This window comes from Neopelma chrysocephalum, unplaced genomic scaffold (assembly GCF_003984885.1).
Source record: "Neopelma chrysocephalum unplaced genomic scaffold, ASM398488v2 Primary Assembly neopelma1_59, whole genome shotgun sequence".
NCBI classification, from domain to species: domain Eukaryota; kingdom Metazoa; phylum Chordata; class Aves; order Passeriformes; family Pipridae; genus Neopelma; species Neopelma chrysocephalum.
The window spans coordinates 20,678,132-20,699,618 of NW_020897714.1; the positions used below are offsets into that span (position 1 = coordinate 20,678,132).

Below are 21,487 nucleotides of genomic sequence, written 5' to 3' on the forward strand. Positions count from 1 at the left end.
TTGGTGCAAAGTGGAGGAGGAAGGGGTGTGGTGTTTTCCAGTTGTGTTCTATGAACCATGGGAAAGAAACTCATAATCATTTTACAGATATCGAATTATTTGGTTTGGATTTGTCAGAACTGCCAGCATAGTGAAAAATATGTTGTTCACAATTTCACAAAGTTCCTTAGGGACTCAGTGAGTTTGAGTGTGGCCTTAAAATTCAGTGTGTATTTAAGTCTTGAGTGAGAAGGGCCTGAGCAGGAAAATTGCGTTTATTCAGTTGTCCTGTGAGATGGAAGACAAATATAGACAGGGAACCACTTCTCACAACTGCTTCACCAGTAGTAAAGTCTGTTGAAAACAACTCATCCTTCAGTGGTAGCTTCCTCTGTATGGACATCCAGATAATGGTGTCTGCTTATCTTACTTTGCAGTACCTTTCATACAGTGATCAGCCATCGGCCGAGTCCTAGTTCCAGCAAATTATCTGTGGATGTGTGTGTGTATATATATATATATATAAGCCCATGTATATTGTATGTACAGATACATATGTGTCTCACAATTCTTGTTTTCAGTTTAATTACTCCTTTATAGCTAGTGTGTGCACAGCTCATTTGAGCATCCTGTACTCATTTTCCTTTTTGTCCTGACCTTAGCCATCCTTTTGCCTTCCTCTTTCCCTTCACTCATATCAGTTACTCTGTAGAGGCAAGTAAATAATCTCTGTTGTTGTTTTGCACAGTCAGGTCTGTTCCTTCCCTTCTGCTTTGTTTTCTCTGTGCAATCCCAATTCCATATTTTTCCTTCACTGTCTTTTCACAATTACTTATTTTTCCCTGCTGGTTAGCTCTCTTGACTCACAGAGGTTATACTTGAGCTGCTGTAAGTGCTTACACTGATATCTCCAAAAAGGGTGGAAAGAAATTGAAGTTTCTTTTGTGGTTAGTGTACTGTTACCCACCTGTTTAAATCAGTGGGAGAGTGTTACTAGAAAAACAGCAGCATTTGGCTGCTTCTCTGCAGAAATCTCTCAATTAACCAAAGTTTGCGTGGGGCTTTGAAGATACAAATCACTTCATAAGTGTTTAGTAGTCATTATTATTATTATTATCATAATTAATTTCAAAATGCCGGAGGTAGGATTTTAGAATATAGAGCACCCTCCACAGTGCTATATCATTTTAAACCCCACGTTGTGATTGTATTTTTTTCGGCATAGATATTTGCACATTAGTGACTGGGTAAGTTACCACTCATTTCCAAAAGAGGCCAAGAGAAGGGCTGGGTTTTTTGGAGATGATTCCAAAGGACATTAAGGATTGTAAGCATCTTTGTGAATCTGTCACTGCTTTCTAGTAGTATCTGGAGAATTAATTCTCTGTCAGTTTTTTTAATATAGAAGGGTTTTGTTTTTCCAGGTCCCCAAGGCAGATACCTAAAAGTGATGAAAACTGTTTACAGTTTAGAAATGCAGCCTACAAAGGACCATATGTTACTTGGGACCCCAGTGCTATCCTAATAATTCTGTCCTCCTGCACTGCCCTGAACATGGACAGTGAGCAGAGCTGAACCACCTTTCTATTTATGTTACTAACCATATGAATACACAGTTCAAGCGCAAACTCCAAGGCGGTGATTTTACATCCCTGGTTTTAGCATTGGCTCACAATGTTACAAGAATTTCTGGGATTTAAACATTACCTCAGGTCATAATCTTGCAATATTTAATGCTCAAATACCTTCACTTTTAGCATATGAGTCATCCCTGTGAATTCAATGTACCTTGCTTTACAAACTGGCAGGATATTTGTTTTGTCCCTTCTGTTGCATATCTCTCAGTATTGTAATACAGATAACTGCTATGCCTTTGTTTCTTTATTTAATCTATGAATCTGCAGAAAGAGCTTGTCTAGTTGATTTTTGGAAAGTGTTTAAATAAGTGGGCGAGAGTCATTGACCCTAACACTAATGGTGTGGATTCAAGCCGTGCTAGGAAGAGACCTGCTGTGACCTGAACAAGATTAATGAATTATAAGAAGATCTTTTTCTGTAAATCAAATTGATTACCTTACTGAGGATCACATGAGTACTCCCCACAATGTACAATGTACAGCAGAAAGCCTTTATGTGATATTTTACATATTAATTTAATTATACATCTTGGTTCCTGCCATAATAATGGCAGTAATTAATAAAACGGAACATCTATCCAGAGCTCCAGGTGTCTCTCATGCAAATTATAAAATGGCATATAAAGCAGATCATGAATGTCACTGTGGTGTAGAAATAGGTAATTTTAGGGACCTTATCTGAGCTACAGATTTTCACAGTGATTTTAGAGCACCGACTGATGCAGCCGCTTGGTTGCCAGGAACAAGACACAGCACTTTGTAGTGCAGATGAATGTCAGTGTACTTTGTAATTGTTTCTCACATTAGCATGAGGTAGTGTTTTCACACTATCCTTCACCGACTAGAGGTGTTTAAGCGCTGAGCTCTGGGAAGCGTGCTGGAAATAGTCCTAGAAATTGCCTCCGATTTGTCCTGAAAATGATGATGTGAACTGGAAGCTAATGTCCTTATTTTTGAGCATTTCATCTAACGAGTAACATTTTGTTACCTTGCCAAGATGTGTTCTATGTAATTGCCTCCCCATGTCCCTGCCATTTATGTCTGTTTAAGGTACCACGTCTGGACGAAAGGGCACGCGCCAACCAATTTTGCCAAATGGCGAACAGCCACCACCCCCTACCGCGTTGAGTGGGAAGCAGACTTTGAGCCATACGTCGTCGTGAGGAAGGACTGCCCAGAGTATGACAGGCGGTTTGTTGGATTTGGCTGGAACAAAGTAGCTCACATCATGGAGCTGGATGCACAGGTGAGGAGATGACACCTGCATATCTCACCCAGGGCTGTGCAGCAGGATTGTTAAAATGAAATCTGTGCCCTGTAGAAAGACTTTAGGCTTTGCATCACCAAAGTGCTCACCCGGCCATACTGAGCTCCTTAATGAGTGGTTCTTGAGTTGGCAACGCTCAGTTTAATCCTTGTCAAGTATTAAATGGAGAACTAAGTCTAATTTATTTGTCAGTGCTGAGAAAGTCGTTTTGCAGTGGCACAACCCCTGCAGTGCCCTCCTCCTGACTGAAGCATTGCAGCACTTGTTGCCAGTCCTATCACTTGCTAGGGAATCTGCAGACATAGCTGGATCTTTTTCAGTTAGACAGAGGTTGGTGAGTCCCAAATGCTAATGTAGAATTCAAAAAGTAATCTTCAATTGAATCCACGGCAAGCATCTTCAGTCTCTGGCTGGGATTTACAGCATGTATCTGAATAGCCAAAGTTTTTACATTTCTGAAGTCTGGGGCTGTGGAGCAGACTTTAAAGGATCCAGGTACTTGAGCCTTGGGCTTACCTGTCTCTTGGATTTGTGAGTTAGAATCAAGCTGCGGGACAGAATTTATAAGAATACAGATGCAGAGAAAGGTCAGGAGTCCCAGACTGGCACCAGAGCTCTCAGAGCTGCCAAGGTCTGTGCCACCAACCTAGATCTTAGAGGCTGGCAGTGACTATGGCTCCATGGGATCCCAGTGCTGCTGCTCACTGAAATAGCAGGGTTTGCATCACCTTGCTGTTCTTGGATTGGAAGCTAACCACTGTGCTAATCAGCAAGGTCTGGGTCATGGCATTCCTTTTTAGTTTGGCTTTGTGGTGTTTTTCTTCAGTTTGGTTTCAATCCCAATAGTTGAACTTGTAGAATTTCATGCTAATCAAAAAAATAGGTTTTGGCCATCTGTATCCTCCTGTGATACCTTCTGCTATGAATCTGGAATATAACTGATCCTTCTCTGCTCAATTCTTACTAGTTTATGTGAAGCAGAACAGCACAAGGCATGCAGCAACTTAGTGGGAGATTGTGTCTCTAGGGTGTGAGCTACAGTGTATTTGTGTGCAGGCACATATGTGGGAAGGATATTTTCTACTTCTGCTTACAAAACTACATGGTCACCTTGGGCTGGCAGCCACTCACCCTCTGTTTGCAGAAGGGTATTCCTAAGAAATTTATACCTACTTATCTTGAGAAAAAAATTGTCCCTTATATTAATGTTAATAATAATTTGCTATAGCAGTGTAATTTTCCAGTGCACTTTCCAAACACTAATCAATTAACCATCAGTTGTAGAGAGTGCCAGGGTAGTTTTTATTATTTGTTAATCTGTGTAACAAGGCTTATGTTCCCACTGGCAGCTCTCATGTAGCACTCAGGATTTAACTCTTCTGTGCAGATATATCTGCCCAGCAGAGATTCACACATGGGAGATTGAAACATTTTTCATAGTTGATCATAGCACAGATACTTTAAATGGTCATTGGGTTGGAACTAACTCTAGGAAATTGTTTTTCTCACTCTTCCAGCCTTGAACAAATTATAACATTCAAAAAAAGTTCCATTTCCCTCTGTAGCAACATGGGTGTCCGCCTATTCTCCCTCAAGATCACCCTAGAGGAAACATGGGATCGCACAGCTACCTTCCCCTGTGGTATTCCTCTGCTTTAGGGTGTCCACAGACACAGCTGCCAGCTGCTTGGCTGGCTTCATTACCAGTGGGCAGAGCATCTTCTCAATTAAGTTATTTTACTGCTCCTCACTACTGGAGTGTCTGTCAAAAGGTCTGTTCCAGACCCCTTACTAAGGGCCTGTGCCACTGCTGTCCCTCAGAGCAGCGCACCACATGGAGACAATCGTCATTGTTATTCTGGGAGCATGCAGGTACCCACTGAGCTGGATTTTGCTGTACAAATACAGCATCCAAATACAAATATATGAGTCTCCATTTAAAGAATTTATAATCTGTGAGCTAGGTTATTGCATTGCCTTCTCAACAGGGGTTTCCACATAGTAGGGATGGATCATTAGGAAACCTTTCCCCGCTCTTCCAGTCACTGTGGAACTAGACTGAGCATCTCATTTTCCAGGACCCCAGCCCAGCATATTTCAAAGGGGATTATTAGCAGCAGACTCATCATTTATTGGAAGGCTTTATGTGCCTGAAGACCTTTCAGAGGGATGGGAACACCGCTGTGCTGAACAGTTTGCACTGCAGAGCATAGACACTCCCTGACCTGCAGTATTACAGACTTGAGATGCAAGCAGAGAACAAAGAAAAGGTTGTATGAGGGGGATGCATCTTCCTCTGCAGCTTTGGCTCTTAGTTTTAAGGTCCCTTAGAGACATAGTTTGTAGTTTATCAGCTCTCCTCACTCCATGGTGCCAGCCTTTGTTGTTGAGTTTAATTCCCCATTAGTTTTAAGCATCTTCCAACTAAATAAATTCTGCCTGTGAGCATGAGATTATTTTGCTCTTGCTATGCAGAAGCTCAGTGCCCCATTCCCATTTATGACAACATTGTAAATTGGCACAAAGACTTACCTCTTTAGCACTGTCTGTCAAGTAACAGGCATTCTCATAAGGAGAAAGGAGCACCCATATGGCATCTGCTCCTAACTGTCCAACACATGCTACTACTTCATAGGTGACTCTGGGAAGGCACTGCAGTCTTAGCTATACTTTGGGCTCACCAATACCACTGCCTGAGTTGGAAATGGATCTACACTGTGTTCTGTTCACTTTTTCCCATCTTAATTTGGCCTCATTTTTTGGCTGTATTGCTCAAACACTTGGTTTCTGGTAGCATTGTAATGCAGCAGCTTTCAGTCTTCTCTGCCTTGATTATAGTTTGTTAGGTGAAGAAAGACTGACAGGTGAAACACTAAAGTTTATTAGCACAAGTTGTTGTCTCCCAACAATCTCTTTCCCTACTAAAACATTTTGGAGTACTCTGCCTCAATACTGTAGATACTCTGTGTCTCTGCACAGACTCCAAAGTGACTGGGCATTGCAAACCAGGGGAAGTTGTGCACCACTTCTTTTAAAGCCAGCGTGCTCTGTGGCTGTTCTTTCCCTGACCAGTGTCTTATGTAGAGATGGTTAATGAGTCAATCCAGCAACAGCTGTAGATAAAAACTGTGTGAAAACAAAAGTAAATTTGCCTGTGGGGAATTCAAAGTTTCTTTGTTAATTGCATCACATACAACTTGGATTTCTTGAAGTTCCATATGAAAAAAAGAGATAGCATCCTGATGGTTAGGGTGTTTTGCTTGGCTACAGAGTAATGAGGTTCACATTTCTTTTCTACCCAGTTTCTTGCAGGCGATACCTGCCTGTTGTACATGATAGGATGTGAACTAGTGAACTTTCAGCTTGTCTAAGGATCAGCCTTTTTCTAGCTTTGCTCTAATAATTTAACTATAAAAATAGAAAGATTCTGACAGGAGTAGTTGAGACTTAAATGAACCTTTATTTTCTAACAACAAAAATTGTCAAAGAACTTGGTTAGATATAAATAAAGGGAATTAGGAAAGTAGTTTTACAGGAGAAGGAGAAGTAGCACAGTATCTCAGACTTTGTGAAAAACTTAATTTACATAAAAACATCTCAAAGCATATGGAATTAGCAGGTTCATTTTCGCACATCGCCTATAAATGATACCATCTTCTCCCCTTATTTCAGGTTTATAAATAGTTTTGGACAGTTTTGTCTCTGTAAGTATCTTAGTATATAGGCAAAGCAACATATGTTGTGCAGTTTTACCTTTGTAAATATAGCTTATTCCAGCATCCCAAGCAAGATAATTTGTAGGGGCAAAGCCAGGTTTTTGCACAGACACTTGAGACCCATGCCGTGTAGTCACAGTTGTGTTGGTTGCAAGCACACTACGGCAAAGTGTGTGCTGCAGACATAGCTTCAGGTGTGCCTTTCATACTGTTTCCCCATTATTTGGCTTATATGAAGTAAAATGTTTTAAAACAGTTGGGTTTTTTTACGAGGCTGGTAAAACATTGGAAGAGGTTACTCAGAGAGGTGGTGGATGCCCCATCTCCGGAAACATTCAAGGTCAGGTTGAACAGGGCTTTAGGCAACCTCATCTAGTAGAAGATGTCCCTGCTCATTTCAGGGGAGTTGGACTAGATGACCCTTAAAGTTGCCTTCCAACCCAAACCATATTAAGATTTTACAAAAAGAAAAAGTAGGTCTTTCATCAAACAAAGAAAAAGCTACTTAGAAAAAAAAAGGCTTATTTGAGCTACCTGCATGGGTTTGGTTTTTTTGAGACCCACACTGCACTGTTACTTAATGCAGAATGTTTGACCGTGGAGATGCAGGAGAGATGCATTACAAGAGGGCTGGGGAACACCCTCACATTCAGTGTCTTTCTCCCCCAGGAGTACGAGTTCACGGTGCTGCCCAACGCCTACATGATCCACATGCCGCACGCCCCCAGCTTCGACATCACCAAGTTTCGCTCCAACAAGCAATACCGCATCTGTCTCAAGACCCTGAAGGAGGAGTTCCAACAGGACATGTCGCGCCACTATGGCTTTGCAGCCCTCAAATATCTCACGGCAGAGAACAACAGCTAGCACCACAGAGCCCGTGTACGGGAAACAGGGACACCGGAGGGAAGAGCCACTCAGCGTGTGGGGCCCAGTCATCAAATTTTGAACTGAGAAACACTTTCTGTTTTTATATCATACTTGGCAGTTCTAACAGTAGAAATTTGAAGTGACATGTCTTCGGACTGTGCTCATTCGTCCCTTCCCCAATTACCCCAGGCCTTTTGGCTTTAGCATTCATGAGGTGTCTGCGAGTAGGGCTGGCCAGGCGCCCTCCATGCCACTGAAGGTGGGGACTGGGCAGGGACTGGGAATGCACTCCGCTCTCTTAACTGCAGAGCAAAGACAGACCTTCTGAACATAGAATTTCATGTTGCTATTTAATAATTTGACATGCTTTTTATCTGTAAAGGAAGATCTTCGGGTCGCTGTCCTGTGAATTTCAAATCTGCACTACTCTAAAAGGGAACTTTCACCTGTGAACTTTCACAGGGGCCCTGTTAACTTGGATGACCTTGCTAATGCAGGATGAGCCAAAGGTCTGAATTAGCCTTGAAAACACAGGGGACGCTTATACAATACTGCACTCCCGAGAAGGTGTGTTACTGGTTTAGGTGTATACATGATATCAGTTGGTCTTTTATTCTCAAATTAGTTGTTTTATCAGGAAAATCCCCTATACCCCACCCTGCCTTTGCCCCAGTCCTTAATGCTGCTCCTTTCCTTGCCAAGGAAATGTCTCCCTTGTGTTTCTTTCCCATCTTCAATTTTGGTGGACCAGTAAAGAAGATCAGTAGCTCTGTTAGAAAGTGAACAAAACTTGTCACTGTAAGGTCTGCTTTCACCAGAGCAACTTGTTCATGTGTGTCTACTAAGATAAAGGGTCTGGCTCTAACTCTTTATCTTTTTCAGGCAAGAAGTGGATTCTACCTATAAGGCACATTGTACCAGGGGAATATTGATTTGTAGGCTCATTTCAGTGTTGCCCATCCGTGAAAGCTCTGGGCCTTAGGCTTTAAGTGGACTTCTTTGCTGAACAGGGAATAAAAACTAGTAAAAAGGCAACTAGTAGCCTTGGTGCTCTCCTGCTGCCTGCTGCAAGGTCTCAGAACTACTTCGTTAAAGGAGTTTATAATTAAAAGGAGCAGAACTGTTAGGAATAAACTCCCCATTCGAGGGGGAGAAAAGAATGTGTTGGGAATCTGAGTGAGTGTTTGCTTGAACGTGGACTGGTCAAGTTCACACCATCGGTACACACAGGAGTATGCTGGAGGGCGAACAGGAAACCTAACAAGCAAAATGCAGAAAACAAGACACTGGACTTTTTGCCATTTTCTTTATCTTCAGTATTAATGTTGTGTTTACATGGGATGAAGAGATGAGGTTTAATGCACTACCCCTTGCAGGGCTATTTGTAATTTCTGTTGCAATGTTAATAGAGAAAGCAGAAACAACTCAGTGAGAAATGTGTTCTGTCTCTCTACCCCAGATCCCCATACAACCACACATACCAATACTACTGCCTGAGTTGGAAAATGAATCCACATTGCGTTCTGCTCATTTTTTTTCCATTTTGTTTTTCAGCCACTGGACCTTCTACTTTCCTCCCCACCTCATCCCTCTAGAGCTTGGTTTTATTTCTAACCTGGCATTTTGTAAGAGCTTTCTGTTACGGTGGAAACCACGCAGTTTAAACCAGACATTTAAACTACAAATACCAGTTCATCATTCTCTGTGTATATAAGAAAATCCAAAAAAGGCAACATCTTTGAGAAGAAATAAAAAGGGGCGGGAGTCTATGTGTAGTTTTCACTTTCTCTCCTGGGAGTGTTGGCTGCATAAGAATATATCACTGCATAATTTTCCAAAGAGCTTTTTTTCTCTTCTTAATAGCTTCATATAAAGATTTTCATAAAAAGCTAGAAAGAGCGGGGAAGAAGTGAGTGCTCAGTTCTGGCTAAGATATATTCTTTTAAAAAAAACAAAATCTTAACTCCCCAGATCCTGTATTATTCACCATTAAGGGCTTAGGTCACTGTGCTTATTGAGAATGAGAAGAACCCTGCAGCACAGAGTCCTGTTGATTAGCTAATGTGCAGAAAGATACCAAAAGCTGACCTGAGAGAGTCTAACGCTGGTTATACCTACATAAAATCTCCAATCAGAACTTCAGTGTGGCCACTATTATGTTTCATGGATATTAAAAACTTTCATTGCCAGATGTACATTTCTCCTTGCCCTGCAGCAGCACAACCTGTACCACGGACCTGTATATTATTTGGATATACCATTATCAACATTCTTCTCATTATTCTCTTCTCACTGGTCATGTGATGAGAATGGGGGGAGCGGGGAGGTAATAATTTGCTACTTGCCTGACTGTACAGTGAGTTCTGGGACCTCTGGGGTAGGCTTAGGTGTGCTGGCTGGTGTAACCAGCTCAAAGATTGGTAGTAGGTACAAAGAGTCCCTTTTTTTTCCTTATAGACACTGTACTGATTTGTATCTGTCATGTTTGTGCTTCATAATTTGAGAGGTGGGGATTAGGTTTTTTTTAGTACATTTCATCCAATTTACCTAATAACAAGTTAGGATTACATGTCTGACTGTAACTGCCAGGGCTCCTCCAACACCATGAAAAAAACCACCACTGACAACAACAAAAATCCCCAACTCAGTTATAACTGACTGTCTTCCGGTCCTCTGATGTAGTATTTGCTAGCAACTTTGTTAGTTAATTATTAGTTTTCTCCTGAAATCTTTAAGAAATAGCAGAAAAACCTGGTGACTTAATGCCTTTGTTTTATTACTTTGTTCCACCATCTTCTCTCTTGAGTCTTCAGTCTATGACCTCTCCTTATCTCTGATATTTGGAAAGTGTGAGTCTCTCATTTAGGTATCACTCCAGCACTTTCTCAGTGAAGACTGATGCAAATAAATCATTTAGATTCTTGGCATTGTCCTTATTGTCTTTAATTGTTTCTTCTACTTATTGGTTTGGGTGGCCTACCAGATATCTCCACTTTTCTGCTTTTGTGTACTGAGCAAATGTGCATTTTCAGCTTTAACTTCCTACTGTTTGCTCTTCAGACTCCCTCTTAGCTTCCTCAAACTCCATCTTAACTATTACATACCTTCCTTTCGACTTTACAGTGTTTTATTTCCCTTCTCTGAAGGTTTTCTATTTGGCCCAAATAACTTCTAAAATTTCCAATTGAGTCATATCAGCATTTCCTTGTCTTCCATTCATCTAAGGGATACAATACTCCATGGTTATTTATAAGGCCCTTTCCATTTTTAATCTGAGGATTTCAGTTTTTCTGTTCTTTTTAGTTAGGGTCACCGATTCTTCCTTTAAAAAGATAAAGAGGGCTTTGTTTTTATATTTATATTGAATTTCACCTTACTAGGTTTTGAGACTTTGTATTTTCCTCTTTAACCTTTCTAAATGCTAACCTTTTCCTAATCAAGGGATCAGAAAAATTCTTTTGTTCCTCTAATTTGGGCTCTTATCTTGACACATTTTGTTCTGTGTCTCCCTTTTCCCTCTCCACTACAAAACATTGAAACGCAGGAGTCACTCGAAACTGTTCAAGTCCCAAAGCCTGAACTGTGTATTTCCCAGCACCTTTTGACATCCCACCACATTTCAGGCTTAATCATTATTCCAGATAATAATCTGCTGCCTGGCACCCAGTCCTCCTGTTTTTGTTTTCATGCTTCTCCCTTTGATATAACAGGCTTTCCAAGTTTAAGTTTTGGGCAAAGCAGTTGTCTTTATTTAATACCTTATTGTAACCCTCTAATATGTTTCCATGATTTTTCTCTGTTGTCACAGTATATATATAACACTTTCAAAAGTTTGGCTGTAGTTTCCATCCCATCAATTTCTAGCTAAGGGTCATCTACCATTTGCTTATCTGGCAGACCTAGAAAATGTCTTTGTTTATCCTGGGTAGTCCCTAATATCTATCAGATTTTTTTCCCAAATCCTTACTTTTAGTAATTCCTTCCAGGCTTGCTAGTTTCCTATGTGAGCAATCTGGTTCCACTTCACAATTTTTGTTTTTCTTCCATTTGTAATCATTGTCTTGGACTCTGTGATTTATCAGGATTTAGCAGCCGTACCTGCAGTTCCATCACTTTTGTTAGACTGAATATGACATATGCTCACTAAAGTACTGGTAGGCTTCATGTCTTTTGTTGGTAAATCATAAACTGCATTTTCCTTTTACTGCAACAAGCAGAGACACTTTATAATGTTATTTGCAGTAGCTGTTGCAGCAGAGTAAGCTCTGTGTTAGAGGGAGAGGCACAAAAACCTTGTTGGGATTGTAGCTACTGTTTCTCTCCACAGGGGAAAATAAGGCCCTAGCACAGCTGAACAGTTTTATAAATGCCCTGCACAAAGCACACTGCACATTATTTTCTGGTAGGTATAATCGTACATCGTCCAATTAAATATGAAAAATACATTTTTAATGTTCTCATTTTTATGTGCAATTCTATCCAGAAGATAATGCATTTCCTTCTCTGTCTTGCCAGTTTCCCCTATTACTCCAGCCTGCCTAATAGCCCCATCTGTTTTCAGCTGAGGAAGATTAATGACCAGAAGCACTGGGAGTCCTGGCAAATCAGCAGAGATATTACTCTTAGGCATTGCTCAGGACATTTGTTCCTACTCTGCCAGATACTGTATGGGTGTTCCTCAGGTTTCAGGGCAGCAACAGCAGAACACAGCAAGCTCAGCAAGTGGGGTGAGTGTCATTATTTATGAACTTCAACCAGGTCTAATACATTCAATGGTGGGAGTGTTAAAAAGAGAATGTATCATTGTTAGCTCAATGAATATTTCAATTTTAGGGAAAAAAAAATGCATCTAAGTTTCCGCAACTCCAGTGAGTGAGACTGGAACAAATAAGTCACTAGTAGACAATGCCAGCCAATAATCTAGTATTTTCACTGCAGTATTGAAAATGCAGAAGAATTGATAGCTAAATGAAGGTATTTTTACAGAAGTAATTCATAATGTATATTTAGATTATGTGTTTACATCCAAACACTTCAGTGTATTGGGGATTGTTTGAAGATTGCTACTTTGGTTTACAATATAAAATTGCTTGGAAAAGCTTCTGGCTGTGCACAGCAAATTATGGCTCAGGAAATGCTTGCAAACCTGGGTTTAGAAATACCTTGCTTTTATAGGACTTTGTTTTCGTCAGTTATACGTTCCCAAAACAAAACACAAAGTCCTTGAGAATTTCAAAAGGAGCTATGTATGTGTCAGCTGGCTGGAATGTTTTTCTCTTACCCCTACTTGGGATTTAGGGTTTTATTACTCTACAGCATGGAATTATTATGATGAGTTGAAAAAATAATCTGGGAATTAGAAAGCCAGCTAAATATTTATTTGTGTTGTTGATCATATGAACATATTTGTTCACATGTGTTAGTGGATACTCCAGTGGAAGTGTTAGCTCATTGGGGGTGTCAGGATGCAAAAGATATGAAGTCCAGGGTAAGAGCTTAGTATCTTTTCATTCATTCTGTATAGTTTACCCTCATATGAGGAGAATAGTTTCCTTGCTCCCAGCAAATTACTTTTTTTGTAGGGTTAAAATGTCCTAAAATTCTGCAATATGGATCTGTGGAAGTCACTGTGCGGGTAGCAAAGGCTGCATTTGAGAGCTCCATGGTCCATTGCCATGAGACACAAGATTTCACTCCAGAAGAAATAGTTCTGATCTGCAGGTAATTCTCTGACAAGGGATTTAGGCACCCTACCACCACCAGATATATTCAAGAAGTCCCCAAACACATAAGGCCAAGTAATTCAAGCCAAGCTAAGCCTGTTTCTCAGCATTACAGCAACATAATTCTCAGTCAGCTGGACATGTGAATTTTCAACTTTAGCCATTATATCACAAGACTTGTGCAAAGGCTGCAGAGTCAGCCATGTGGAAGTTGGAGGATCTGAAATTTCAAGTTGCTGGTGGACCTAGTGATTTGCTCATACAACTTCTTTTTGTCCCCTGGCACATGTGTAGTAGGACATAGTCTACACAATTATTTGCTCAAGGTTTTTTTAGAGGATTTCTCTTTCATTCTATGCACAAAGTGGATGATATTCAGGTGAAAGAAGCAGCTAGGTGATAATTCTTTTTACTTTTGCTTTCATTGAGCTTTTCATAGCAGCCTTGATTCTGAGCAAAATGAGACTTTTCTTTTTCAGAGGATAGGTATAAACTGTGATTTAGGAAAATCAATTATCCCCCATGCTCTCAGGCTTTCTAAGCAGAACACCTGCAGTTCTGTTCTACAAGCTTTTCTTATTTGGAGGGATCCTGTGGAGCTGATGGAAATTATACATTCAGAGGCCTTGTAGCACTCACCCCCAGCCTATGAATGCTAACATCTGAACTTGCAAGAGTGATGAATCCCAGCTCTGTCCAAGCATGTCTGCTCCATCGCTGGGAGCACTCTAGAGGCTATCAGCAGTCTTGTCAGGTAAGCACTGAAAAATGGAGTAAATAATTGGAGGTATGAGGGGTTTGTTTTAAGTAGCCAGATTTCCAGAGGAATGAGGAACACATAAGCATTCTGAAGTCCCTCTGAAGATCTGTTCATAGGATCTGTGGGTTGGACTAAGCTCATTCTGGATTTGAGGCATTTCTTACCCAACACTGGCCAATGTGGCCCACCTGGAGTAAATTCTCTGGATTGTAAAATTCAGCACTGAAAGTCAGCACTGAGATTAAACCATTCTTAGCTCAAAAAAGTTTAATTTGTTTCATTTCTTTGGATTCCCACACTGATCTTTTGGTGCTCATAGGAAAAAGGAAAAAAAGAAAAAAGATAATAGCAAAGATAACAGTAGAGGTCTGACTACCCAAACTTTCTTAAATTGTCAGCACTGAGGTCAATGGTTGGGGCAAATCTAGAGTTAGTGAGGTTCTTAAATTTCTCCTTTTGATCTGCCTGTGGAACTGTTGTTCCAGCAGTGCTCTCCAGTGATGCTATAAGGAAAGGAAAAGCTCTCCAATGCGGATTGATCCATGAACTCTTCATCCAGTCAGAACCAACCACCAGCAGCCGGAGAGAAGCGATGCCACTGTCTGCTTTTGAGGTTTTTTTAGAAGGCAATAGTGAGTTCAGTCTGAAATCTATTATTCTGATGATAAACTTTGCTGAGCTTTTCTGCATTTTACATGTATACTTGCTGTGAGTGACAGAGGCCCCTTGGGGTTAGGAAAAGATGGGAATCAGCAGTTTGCTGGTTCAGAATGAGAACAAGAGATGTGTGTATTCTCCCTTGACACCTTGCACAGTGCTCACTAATTATATTAGCACCAATTAATCCAGCTGACCTGAGACTCAGTGTTTGGGCTTGACAGTAAGCTCCTACTGTCTGTGTTGATAAGAGAACAGACAGATAAGCAAAATTATACTTTCTGTCCATTACATCAATGAATATTTCTATATGGGTTCAAATGGCTCATGGAAAGTTTACATCTTGTGTTTTTCACCGTTAAGGTTTATTCAAAGAATAGCAAAGTCAATTAAAAAATAAAAACAAACAAACAAAAAAGTCAAACAAAAAAACCCCTATGAGTTCCATAAGGATCCACAAGGATTAGCATTCACAGAGAGTCACCAGTGCAAAATATTTTTCAAGTTCACCTGCCAACTTTTGTCATGAATGCAGAGAATAGAGGCACCATCATCTTCTTTCTGCTTATACTTCATGGAGCAAAACAAATGCATGTACTACAAGCAACTCTCTGAATCAGATCACCCAAGACACAAATATTTTCTGTTTTGTTGCTTTGATTTACATTTTCATGTGTGAAATTGAGAGTTTGCAAAAACTTTTTTATTCATATTGTTCAATTTAAATATTTATATTCACTGTTGAATATGAGTCAGCAGTGCCCTGGCAGCCAGAAGGGCCAACTGTGTCTTGGAGGGCATCAGGCAAAGCATCGCAAGCTGGTTGAGGGAGGGGATTGTCCCACTCTGCTCTGCACTGGGGTGGCCTGACCTTGAATGTTTTGTGAAGTTTTGGGTGCAACAATATAAGAAGGATCTAAAACTGTTAGAGTGTCCACAAAGATGCTGAAACCATACAAGGGGTGGCTGACATCACTTGACTTCTTCAGCCTGGAGAAGAAGAAACTTGAGGGGAGGCCTCACAGCAGCCCACAGCTTCCTTACAAGGGGAAGCAGAGGAGCAGGCACCCATCTCTTATCTCTGGTAACCAGTGACAGGACTCAAGGGAATGGCATGAAGCTATGTCAGGCTTAGGTTGGTTATTGGGAGAAGGTTCTTCACCCAGAGGGTGGTTGGGCACTGGAACAGGCTCCCCGGGGAAGTGGTCGCAGCACCTAGCCTGACAGAGTTGAAGAAGTATTTGGACAACACTCTCAGGCACATGGTGTCGTTCTTGGGGCTGTCTTGGGCAGGGCCAGGAGTTGGACTTGATGATCCTTATCCCTTCCAACTCAGGATATTCTATGATTCTATTCTGTTTATTTTCTTAATATGTTACAGCTTTCTTCTGCATCTCTCAGGCTTGAAAACATTACCGCATTGTCTGTGGTGAAGATAGAATTGAGGGATTGCTGAGATGTCCTCAGCACCATGTTAGTACAGAAACAGCCTTTCCTGTAGCTTGGGGGATTTTTTTCTTTCTTTGTGCTATCACAGGTTTTATTTCTCCCTTAGCAATGTCTCTTCCAGTAAGTATAAAAGTCTGCTGGCTTATTCTAGACCACTGCATGAGTTCATTACTAGAGCAATGTTTCTGGCATCGCACCTGGGCCTCCACACAAATTTATTTTGCAGGGGTTTTTTCAATTTTAATCTTCAAGACTACACCTGGGAGAAAATTCACCAATTTGAAGCTCTAACTATGGGTTCACTATGTTTTGTTTTATTTTTAACATATTTTGTTCAGACTACTGTCCACGACACCAATAGATCTTCCGGAAAAATATCATTTTGAGAGGAAGAGAGTCATTGTAAATAGTCCAATGGAACTTAAATCAGCAGCATTTATGAGGGTAAGTAATCTTCTCAAGCCAGAAATTTTAGCACAGGTTTCTACTATGTACAAATTTCCTGCTATTTCTGTAAGGCTCCATTTCATGATCCTTCTTCAGCCAGCCCATTTTTGGGTTTTTCACTTCTTCTCCACATTCCTATCTGCTACACCCCTAAATCCATGTTTATATCAGCCTTAGGTAGGTGTTGACAGGTATTTTAAAGACAATATAGACAGCTTTCACAGTGCTGAGATCTAATTATAACTGTTACATAGAAAACAGACTCTCTTAAACCAGCAAGAACATGTTTAAAAAATAAGAGAAAAAAAATACTTGGGCTTCTGGGAGAGAGCAGAGGAAAGACTTAGGCCTTTAATACTATTAATGCCAAAGCAAGATCGGGTTACTTAGGTCCTGACACATTACTAAGAGTTGGTAACCATTGGGAGAAACGATGACTTCAGAAGACTTGGCAGAGATCATTTAGTCTGAACCATTGGTTTCGCTTTTTCTGTCCAAAAAGCATTTGGATTGTCCAATGCAAAAAGCATTTGGATTGCCTTTCACAAAGCTATCTCCCAGTAGAATGGTTTCAAAGCATGGACAGGCACTAAGCAAGTCTATAAACACTCCCTTTCTTTCCAAACGCACTGTAGGTCATGTTGGCATCACTTACTCCGTTTCTCCTCCCTCCAGCAGAGTACCTCAAGAAAGGTAGCACTGAAGTGTTCTAAATACCAAATGTACCTTGCAATGCTAGAATCCTTAGGTTTTTAGGTGCACAGCGGGAACCATTCATGCCCATATCAAGCCCATGCAACTTGGCAGATGTCTGAGACTCAGGGAGTGGGAGTTTGTCATAGAGTCATAGAATCATTTAGGTTGGAAGAGACCTCTAAGATCATCAAATCCAACCATAAACCTGACACTGCCAAGTCTGCCACTAAACCATGTCCATAAATGCCACATCTACACATCTTTAAATGCCTCCAGGGATGGTGACTCCACCACTTCCCTGGGGAGCCTGTTCCAGTGCTTGACAACGCTTTCAGACCCTGTAGTTGCCTTTGATAGTCAATGTAGTGAGAAGGACTTCTGAAGAGGGCATTTCAGTTCACTTAAGCCCCACATCACCCTTTGCTCTGTGACTATCAGGAAAGGTTACAGTGCTGACAGTCCCCATGCAAGATGCCTCAGGTGTGTACCTGCCCAAAGTAACATGGGATAAATCTGGGCCAGTGAGCATCAGTTTTAGAGTTACCACCTACTCATTTAAGATTGCAGGTGTCAAAATCCCCTGGAAACTAAGCAGTAAGTGCTACAAGGCCTTATACTCAATATTAGCTGACAAACTTGAGAACAACAATCTCTATGATGGGAAATGTGTGGGCGGATCAGCCATGGGAGGGGAGGGATTTGTGGACTCCAGAGACTGTGCTACACATTGTGACAGACAGCTTGTGCTAACAGCCAGGAAAGCACTCATTTTCAGCACAAAGTTGTGGGCTTCATTATGGTGGTTAGAATATTACCCCTGTCATTGCTGTCCGGGTTGTGCAAGGTTTTGCACTGTATTATGCAGAGAGCAGGGGCACCATTTTCAATGTGTCAGCCAGCAGATTTCCAAAAATGCAGGTAAGAAAGCTGTGAGAATGAAGGGGTAAAAACCCTCATCAATGTCTTTTCATGTGTTTTTCATTCTTAAGACTCAAACCTCATTCCTTTTCTGTCATGACCAAGGTGATTCTACATTCTCCAGGGGAAAACTGGTATGTCATGACCTTTAGGGTGAACCAGGCATGAAACAAGACCTGTTATTTTCTCGCAAGGTTTGTGGCACCGAAGGCTTTTGAATCTTCAACTCACCACCCCGTCAGTATATTACCTGGCTGGCTGTCCTTCTGCTTCAACTGATACCAAACTCTTTTGTTTCTCTCCTCAGCTTGGGGAAATATTTCAGGAAAGAAAACAGAAAAGTATGTTTTCTTTCCTTCTGTTGCCTCATCTCCCAAACACCTCCTGCCTCCACGGTCAGACTGAGGCAACTTGCATTTAACACAGAACACTTAATTTACACGTATGCTTCAGTCCATGTGTAAGTTTTCTAGGTGACAACTCTATCGGGGAAAATGCTGTTTAGATTGTGTGTGCAAAATAAATGGCTTGTAAATACTTGAAAAAAAAAAGAGGTTAATTTTCAATTGTGCAATAAACTTGTGAAATAATCCTCTCAATTCCTTTCCAGTGTCTGACTTGACACGTGCTGGTTTCAGGAGCATACCAGCTGTTGTTTCTTCAGACAGGATCAAAAAGAGAGAAGTCATAGGCTGTTTGGCTTTAATTTTTAAGCTTTTTATTGCTTTTAATTTTGCATTGTCATTCCCTTTAAGCTGGTTTATTCCTCCAACCCTGGTTCAATCAGACACATTAGTACGAGGCTGTTCCCACTGAAGACAGGTGAGTCATCATCTCCTCAGAGTTAATCATGTGTTTATCTGCACTACTTGACCTTGACCTTCTTCCTGCTGTTGTCTTTCTGTAATCAAAGACAAGACTTTGGCAGATGGGGGCAGTTTATTCAGTTCATACATAAGTATGACAACAAGCAGACGAATACTCTACAATGAATGACAGCTCACCACCACCATGGGAGCAAATCCATCCAACAGGTTAGTGTTGCAAAAGCTCTATCTGCTATGTGGCAGCATGGATTTTCCATTATATAGGAGTCCTTCTCTTGCTAATAGAAAAAAAACCATGCAAAACACAGAAGCCTTCACTTTTCTATTACTTAACCCTTGCTGATAGGTTTTTCAGGTGCTCAGAGCTGCAACTTCATCTCTCCTAATCTAACTTACAGCTGGTATATCCTTTAGCACTGATAGACAGAACCGGGAGACTACAGCTCTCTCCTTTCCTGCTTCCTTTCTACTTGGTGGCCCAAGGCCTCTCTGCAGAACTTCGTTATCAAGAAAGGAGATAGGGGCACAAATGGGAAGACAGGTCAGCTGCATAATCTTTTGTGGTTTGTTTTGGTCTTTTTAAACAAAATTCAAAGTAGATCTACTATAAAAGTGTGTTTGCTGAGAATGACAGCACAGAATTTACATTCATAGGGACATCATAAAGAATAGGATGTCCCTGGATGTAGGAGCCTTTCTCAAAAATTGAATAGAATATGAACAAAAACTAATGTAAGTTGGGAAGCTAACTGAATTTCTTGGGTGTTTTTAGGCAATTACAGAATCAAATAGATTTTTTTCTGGTGCAGGAACAGGCTGGAAGTCCAACAAGAGTTGGAAAGAAAAGGTTTTAGATACATTATCAGAAATATAAATACTTGAAAAAGTATATATACATATAAATTGGTAGAAAAAGAATTCACAGAAAAGGAAGATGAAGGGCTGGAAATGTGCAAGTGGGAGTTTTATAAGCTGAACTTCACAATCATTGTAGAGAAAGAGAGAATCTGCAGGTGTAACTCCCTTAAATTCCCTGACTTTGCAGCAAGGCAAAGCTGGCTTGCTCTGGGAAATGAATGATTGAGCAGGTGCAAGAATTGAATGACATTAACTGTGTAAATAGCAGTCGCTTTTCAATAATCAGGCTCCCAGAAGGGATCCTCTGCCTATGCCATTTCCATATTACCCACAACCCTTCCTATCCATCCACCTCTGACAAATCAGTAGTAAAGAGCAGTGCTTCCTTTAGGATTTATGTTAAATATTAATACTCCAGGACAGATGCATTAGGGCAGATTACAATGTGTTTAGCCTGGGGTCAGGAGTTATGCTTCATGAAAAGGAGGTATGTTGAGCTCCCAAGACTGAAGCAGTGAAGGGGCATTAACCCATTTCTGTACCAACTTTCCCCAAGGCACTCTCTCTCTCTCTTTTTCTCTGTCTTTCTCTTTCTCTCTGTGATTCCTGGTGTAACTACATTAATCCTCCAACTGCTTTAAAAGAGGAGTTAGCTAGTGACTGGATTGGATGGACAGATGTGGGATGTGTGCGTGTTTGCTGCCTTGGGGTATTTTACGCTGCTCAAAAGCCAGGTGTTAGGCTGGAGATGTTGATGAGAATTCTGCCACACATTTAGCCATTAAAATAGCATGAAAGAGGGTTATGTATCTCCCTAGTCTACCTTTTGAGTTTCTATCTCAGGTTTCCACAGACCAAATCTGGCTACCATTTCTTCATTTTCCTGTCACACAGCAGCACAGCCTATTGTGTGTGCTATTCCCTTGCCCAAATTATACCTCAAGAATAACTCTTGCATGATGGTAATGTGAATCACAGGCTGAACCTTGACCTGTATGGTCAAGATAGCTTTAAAGTGGAAAAGAAAAATCAAAACCTAATTCACATGTCAAAATTTGGATTTCATAAGCCAAAGGCTGGGATATCCTGAAAATTTTGATCTCGGTAATTTTGTGTTTCAACATAAGTAAAAGCATACCTCATTCATAGCAAAGCCAAAAAGGGGGTGTCAGTTGTACTAACCCAAATATTGCCTGTGGTGAAACCTGTAGCATCAGCTGTTCACTGAATAGCCTTTGTATACCAGGCTGGGATTTTGCTGACATTCTCACCACTGGCTCCAGAGCTGGCAATCTCAGATGGTAAATGGCAACAACCTCTCGGAGCTCTTGTTTCAGGCTTTTGCTGATACAGCATCTTCAGTTATGTTGGGTTCTGATTTTGAAGGTTAATTTCTGCAATTATCAGTGCAGTACACATTTTCTTAAACAAAAGCCATGGTTTTGAAGTGGCCACCAGAGAGAAGATTGAACAACTCTGATGGGTTCAATTCATCCTCTGCTTCAGGGCATAACAACAGTTCTTAAAAGCAATTGTTCCTCTTTCCTGAACTGCATAGGCAAGTGTGAGAATCCATATACAGTTGCCTTTCCTTCATCATGCCCTTGGATTATTCTTGCACTTGAGGATTCCCATGCATTTCTTTCTGAGAAGAGCTCCTTCATGTTGTTTTCAGGGAGCAGC

The 21,487-nt window shown here is 40.9% G+C and overlaps 1 protein-coding gene across 6 annotated transcripts in view; it reads left to right on the forward strand.

Moving 5' to 3' along the window:
- LARGE1 (LARGE xylosyl- and glucuronyltransferase 1) overlaps window positions 1–10,392 on the forward strand; it is a 283,712-nt gene extending 273,320 nt beyond the window's left edge. For all 6 annotated transcript variants that reach the window (XM_027680371.1, XM_027680373.1, XM_027680375.1 and 3 more), the window contains 2 exons: window positions 2,667–2,862; window positions 7,269–10,392. In XM_027680371.1, the coding sequence (XP_027536172.1) occupies window positions 2,667–2,862; window positions 7,269–7,466 (394 nt within the window). In that variant the 3' untranslated portion in view covers window positions 7,467–10,392. The remainder of the gene's footprint in view (window positions 1–2,666; window positions 2,863–7,268) is intronic.
- The last annotated feature ends 11,095 nt before the right edge of the window (window positions 10,393–21,487 follow it).